The sequence below is a fragment of the Saccostrea echinata genome, unplaced genomic scaffold, assembly GCF_033153115.1.
Source record: "Saccostrea echinata isolate AGI-Se365-2 ecotype Australia unplaced genomic scaffold, CSIRO_AGI_Sech_v1 ptg000020l, whole genome shotgun sequence".
NCBI lineage: Eukaryota > Metazoa > Mollusca > Bivalvia > Ostreida > Ostreidae > Saccostrea > Saccostrea echinata.
The window spans coordinates 968,997-975,680 of NW_026889769.1; the positions used below are offsets into that span (position 1 = coordinate 968,997).

At 32.3% G+C, this 6,684-nt stretch overlaps 1 protein-coding gene across 1 annotated transcript; it reads right to left on the reverse strand.

Annotated features, from left to right (window-relative positions):
• Nucleotides 1-5,602: 5,602 nt before the first annotated feature.
• LOC133189816 (complement C1q-like protein 4) lies at nt 5,603-6,388 on the reverse strand. Its single transcript, XM_061325208.1, has 2 exons — nt 6,258-6,388; nt 5,603-6,009 (listed from the first exon to the last, which is right to left on the reverse strand). Exons 1-2 carry the CDS (start codon nt 6,382-6,384, stop codon nt 5,603-5,605), a joined length of 534 nt encoding a protein of 177 aa, XP_061181192.1. The 5' UTR covers nt 6,385-6,388.
• Nucleotides 6,389-6,684: the final 296 nt, after the last annotated feature.

Consider the following 6,684-nt stretch of genomic DNA (forward strand, 5'->3'; position numbering starts at 1 on the left):
CTAATATATTGTTCATTAAAGGTCTTTCAAAACAAATGACAAACTTTTTGTTACAGACGGAAAAGATGTATATAACCGAAAAATTGTACGAAGTCTTTGCGTCCGTACTACCTAGATAAAATACAGTGAGGTTGCCAATAACGAATCGCCCCCGTTAACGAATCACTTTCAGATAAAAATTCTGTATTTTTCTGATCAAGGTCCAATACTTAGCTTAACCTATCCTTTCAAGCAGAATTATTCTTGCTTTTATTATTTATCGTAAAATTATTAAAATTCAACTTGTTCAAAGTCGTAATTTTTAAAACAAACATGAACAAGATTTTTCATGACGCAGACTACAAGCGTGCATGCAGCAGACTACTTTCACTTTTCGGTTGTGCTGTAATGTGAATGGTACATTGTAGGGAAGCAAATTTGGTACAGATGTTTAATAAAATTATGTGTCTAAAAGCACTGAAAGCGTCATACGATTCTTTAATCAGAGAATAATTGTATTAGCTATAAAGTTAGAGGTAGTTAAGTTTCCAATTACGAACCACTACTTCAAGAATTATGAGATGCAGGGATCCTGTCAAAATTATAATTTTTTGCATGCGGTTTTTTGCACACCTGTTACAATAAAATAAAAAAAGAGAAGTTAAAATGCACTTCATTTCCCGTTCGTAGAAACATTCTCCATTCAGTTATAATTTAAACGATATTTTGGTTTCCCTGTAATACTGTAATTCATTAAAATATAACGTTAGCTCAAAATAATTTCTTTCTTTTTCATTCTTTTACTGACATTAAATAATCATATGGACTTTAATTAAGATATGTCTCAAAAAAATGCACAATAAAGGTGGTGGAAATACACAAAATCAAAAGTCAGCCACCAAAAACACTAAGAAGTGCAGAACATGTGAAAAGAGAATATCTCCGAGTGGTGTATAATTATGTGTAATCTAATGTTAAGTCATAGACATCGACGATGCAGCACCAGGTTGGGGGTAGATGCAAGAAGCAATCACCCCTTCTCGTTGGGAGGGGGGGGGGGGCAACCCAAGATAAAAAAAAATCGCATTCATTCATGATATAGAAGTGAGAAAATTAAAAAATAATATTCTGCGAACTTGAAGAGATCTATGATTGTCATTTGACCGGTGAATATGAAAATACAATGTTAACATAGTTTCTGTAATTGTGAAATTAAAAATATCGTCAGATTATTAAACAAAATGAAATTAAGAAATTTATTTATATCCCCATATAATTTATCTGGGACTTTACAGTGCTAAGATAAATATGGAAACTTTCTTTCTGAATCATATGATTTCCAACAATACCCATTTTTCAGTTTTCCTAATAACAAATATTTCCAATTATCAATTTTTATTTCTTGTCATGATCAAGATCAAGCTCGTATAATGTAAAATGCAATTTGCTAACATTACCTTTTCAATTCGACATGAAGCTGAATAATTTATAAACAAAGTTTTATGACACCCCCCCCCCCCCATTTCAACCATATACTAGTATACATATTTAAATTTTATTTTTTTACACATTGAGAAAATGACGTGTAGGCTACATCCTTTTTGCCTATATACGCCACTGTCTCCATGGAAAAGGGAGAAAGTCCGAAGAGCACTATATGATGAGTAAAAATAATCAACCAATTAGGAAAGCAGCAAAGGAGAATGAGCTGTCTTATTCAATAATTGGTTATTTTGTATATATGGGTTTTCTGTATCCATTTATCTGTCTTTGAATTTGTAATTATATGAAAAATTGTTTATGTATCTCATAAAGTTAACAAAAATGACAACTTAGAATGGCTTGAAACTAATTGATTTTTTTCGGTGGATCAGAGGCAGTTGCTCTATATCAACTAGTCATTTTTTTCCTAATGAATTCACGTTGTTTTTTGTCATCAATTGTCGGGTGCAATAAAATGAACACTACTCAAAAAAAAATTATAAACCTTTCTTTTTTTCTTCTTTATATTCTAAGGCATAGTAAAACGTAAAAAAGGCATTTTTACGCAGTCCATAACAAAAATAATCAGCTGTATGTCACGTGATTCGGAAATGGAGAAAATGATCCGCTAAAGGAGAAAACATCACTCATCCAAATACAGCGATAATTTTTATTTAATCAGTGGTTGTTGGGGAAAAAAGATATGATGTTATAAGTCAAGCATGGTACCACCAAACAATGTTGTATTATGAATTTAACTCGAACTCGGGTGCGAACTATCAAAGCAAATTTACTAAGTGATTCGTTATCGGCGACCTCACTGTATATATATGTATATGTTACCTACATGTATCAGAGTTACGCAAATGAGTATGATATTTTCAAATTTGTTTGCAATTCTGGATTTTTAGTATCTGCACAGTATTAGTGGAGGGACATATTGTATAATACACTCACAAACATTTTTACGAAACACTGTTTTATTTCGAAGTTATATGTATCAAATATCCAGAGTTGGACTTTTGTATTGCTAGATACGTTCGTAGTAACTGAGGTATTCGTTCGTGACCCTTAGTTATGTTTATAACATCTTTCTTCAAATTCAAAATGGTCAAGGTAGGAAAGGAAGCGAGAAGCTAGCTAGTTTACTGTGATGGCAGTAATTAGCAAATCATTTGCCTTACGTACATGTAACTCCATTTTGTAAAAGAGGGTGTTGCAGTTCTTTGTTATCTTCCCTAAAGTTGTAGCAGTTTAAAAGAAAAATTTTAAGTAACAGAAAACGGTCTTCAATTTTTTCAGATACAACACAATATACAGCACAATGTAGAACAATATTTAGAAACTCATATCGACTTCCAATTTGCCATTAAATGAAGTGTAAATTAGTCACGTAGCAAAATACAATGTAAGTCAAGTTTTCTGTTTTTCAAATAGGGAATCCCCATTGTTCTGAAAAATTGCCTCCTTGAAACAAAATGAATTTGATATCCGCATAAAGAGACAGGATTTTTCTTCAAAACTGTCGTTTCCGATTTTTGTTTCAAGGAAGCATATTTTTGAAAATCACAAAAATCGAATAAAAATTATTATCCATCCGGAATGCAAAATGTGCACATTTATTTCACTTTCGGAGCTGGTCTAGTGGTAAAGCGTGTGGACTCAATGCACAGATTCTTTTACCTGAGAATGGATTCGAATCTCGGAATGGCTGTTATATATATACATATTTTTTTCCTTATATAATGGAAGTACAATGTAACATCTCTTTTGAGAGAGAGGTAGAGAATGTCGGGAAGTTAATAAGTAATATTTTAAATGCATGGAGAATTAAATTGTTTCCCCTGATACTGTGATCTAAAACTAATATGACATATATTTAATGTTATTATTTAGTGGTGATGTCTTAAAAAATAAAGTACAATCATTTTAAATGATTTAATTTTTTCATACACATTTCGTTTCATTATCATTCTGTTAATTAGTGGCTCAGATTTGACTTGAAACAACGAAATTGAAATGACTCCATGGAATTTCTTGGATATATTGCATCAAAATCGTGATTATTGGACACATTTTTATATATTGAAAATTATTAACGCATGCTGTCGACAGTGCATCTTTCAAAATGATGTGCGAGGTGCACTTGTAATTAATTGTGCTTTTTATCGTTCTAACTTTTCTCGTGCAATATGGCGACAGTGACCATAGATGTGAAAAAAGATTACTTACAGGTCGCCAGTCTATGTTAGGAAAAAATATGCATGAAATAAACTTAAAATGTGAAATGTTTTGTTATAACAAATGGACATACCTTTCGTATAAATAAAGTATTATCTATATTTAGACATAACTATTCATGCGTCGTGGGTATTTAAACAGTTAAATCTCCTTCTCGATTTAGGGAATAATCACGAGTTTCTGCAACACCCTCTTTTAATGAAACTGTATAAGATGTATCGAAAATATGTTCATTTATTACAGCAATTCTGTTCGAAATTTGTTATACGATCTTATTGTCTCGCCCAGAGCAGTGGGGAATTTGGAAAATTGAAAGAAACTTTGGTCATCTAAAGTGGATGACATACTCCCTCTTAATTTCTCAAAAATATGCAACATTTACAAAATGCTTAAATTACAGCTTTATTTGGAATGCTATACAAGTTTCCTACTCGTCTGCTTCCTTTATGTTTTACTACACAGAATGCATTCTGTGTGTTCCATCTGCTTGATAGTATGGTTAAAATGACGTTTCTTGTCGACAAAGCAAAGCTTCAAAAAAGTAATAAAGGGTATATGTGTGTGAAGCCCCAGAATATTTTCCCAATCTCGGTAAATGTAAACCTTTACCAAGTTACTAGAAGTCGTATTTCATTGTATTTCTTTATCATTAAGCAATTTTAAGTATGCAATATAAGTATTAAAGTCTTTCAAACAGGATTAAAGATATTCCATGTACAATGATTAATATTTATATAATGCTTTACTTCTTGACGCTGATGTTGGTAAATCACAAGTAGATCAAAAATATAATAGCGCAAGTAAGTACATTTTTCTCTTGGCTGGTCACTGTATTTAAGAATAAGTAATAGAGGCACAGACGTCACTTTCAAACCGACCAATGAGCTAGATGAGTTGCATTACGCATAAGTACTAAAAAATACCATGAAAATTTAAAGCTTCAAAAAAGGCCATTTTTTAAAGTACCTTTCTGAAAGACTATTTTTTCATCCATTTCAGTCACAGATTAAATACGAATCTACAATATCTATGCTTACAGTTACAATCAATTGTTTTATAAATGTAAATTGTAGAATTACATAGTTTTGATAAGGCGATTGGTGGACAATTTCTTATATGTACTACTGTGTATCAGTGAATATATACAAATTTTATTTGTTTTCTTGAAACTGAGGCTCCATGCACATTGTCATGCATTAAAGGCCTTTGTTGACCATTTTTAAAAAGTTTTTGATGTAGTAAAGATAATGTGTAAATTGACCTGCATGAATCACGTGTCTGTAATATTTAAAATGTAAACATGTAGGAAACTGACATGCATTGACATTCATTCTTCGGATTGGACAATTGTTCTCGGTAAGCAACTCTGTGTAAAATAATAACAATAGCCATATAAGGCACAGGTGCTTGGGAACGGGACCCCCCCCCCCCCCACACACACACACACCCGTGTTCCGTACCCCAAGGGTTCTTTGACTTTTTAAAATAAAATATTTTCTATGACATATTCACAAAGTATTACAACTTAAAAATCCAAAATATAACCTAAAACTAGCATTTTATAAAAATTCACACACTCTGATTCATGTACTAAAAGAAAACAAGGTTGGCAACTTCGACAGACGACTTTCGACACCTCGATGAGGAATCCTCAAAAAATGAAGATGAAAGCTACTTACCGACTGGAAATAAAGGTTTCCATATCATCAGAGATTATTAATTAGATACATCGCTAATTTGTGCCTCATTGTAGTTCCAGTCCTGGGAATTTTCATGTTTAACACCCGCAACTCGTCACAAATTAGAAACAAAAAATTTGAAAAAATAAAATAAATAAATAAATAAATGTACGAGTATGTTTCAGCTTGAAAATTTATTTTTAATGCATTTCTTTTGTACTTTACATAAGTTTAAATCCGGAGAAACTCATTCTAGTGTATATATCGCTTTCCATGAAGTTTCCTCCATAAGTGACACCGACACGCGTGTTGACAATATCACCTTTCTTCAAATTCAAAATGGTCATTGTAGATGCAGAAGCTCTGTCGTTATGATCAATAGCATCAGCCCACGCTATATCTTTGACAGCACTGTTTTGTACAATCTCTACAGTGCAGTGAGATTTGTTATGTGCTGTTGTGGAGGAGTGGAACACATAAACCCCACTTTCTGGAGCAGTAAATTTTCCTGACCTGGCATCATATCCATTTCCAATATTGGTCTCAACACGATCATAGACAAATGTTTTGTGTTTGGAAAATGTTTTGACCATGACATTGTTCGACATGTAGGCATAAAACGCAATTCCTTGAAACGGAAATAAACAAGTACATGTGCAATATTTGTTTATATATCATGTATATATACAGTATTGTAAATTATAACATATTTTGGGACACCTGGCTTTACTTGTAACCTTCCCTTAAGCAGAATATTTTTATTAGTCAAAGAAAACAATTTAAATTATTTTTAGATTGTATAAACATGTAATTACCACTGGTGTTTCATTAAACAAAAAGGGTTCAGTAAGTTTCTTATGAAGTTATTGTTCATACCACTCTGTCGACTTTCTTTCCGTTGTCCACAGAGGCTGCATATAGTGTCTTCCATCTCCTTTCGGTCACATGACTCACCAGCATAGACAATACCAACAAACAGAATCAAAGCCAGATATTTTAACATGCTGATTTCGACGTTGCTTGCTTTAGCAAAGCTTTTAATTGATACTACTCCCCTGAACTGCGTCACAACCCAATTACGATTTTAAAAAAAATGAAATTTCTCTCTTTTTTTTTACCAACATTAGCGTGGCAGTGTAACAGATGGTGTATTATATCTCAAAATAATGTCCATCATAATACTCACAATTAGATTCGGTTTCTCTTGTAAAGGTTTGTTTTAGTTCTGTAGAAATATATACTTTATAAGTATAGCTTGCAGGGGCGTAGCTTGACTTTAAATTCTAGTGAGGCAAATTAAAAC

Excerpts from the sequence above, each read along its gene's own strand:
- LOC133189816 (XM_061325208.1), bottom strand. The coding sequence starts at position 6,384 with ATGTTAAAATATCTGGCTTTGATTCTGTTTGTTGGTATTGTCTATGCT. Across the intron at positions 6,010-6,257 it reads GAAAGAAAGTCGACAGAGTG|GAATTGCGTTTTATGCCTAC; the intron begins GTATGAACAATA and ends TTCCGTTTCAAG.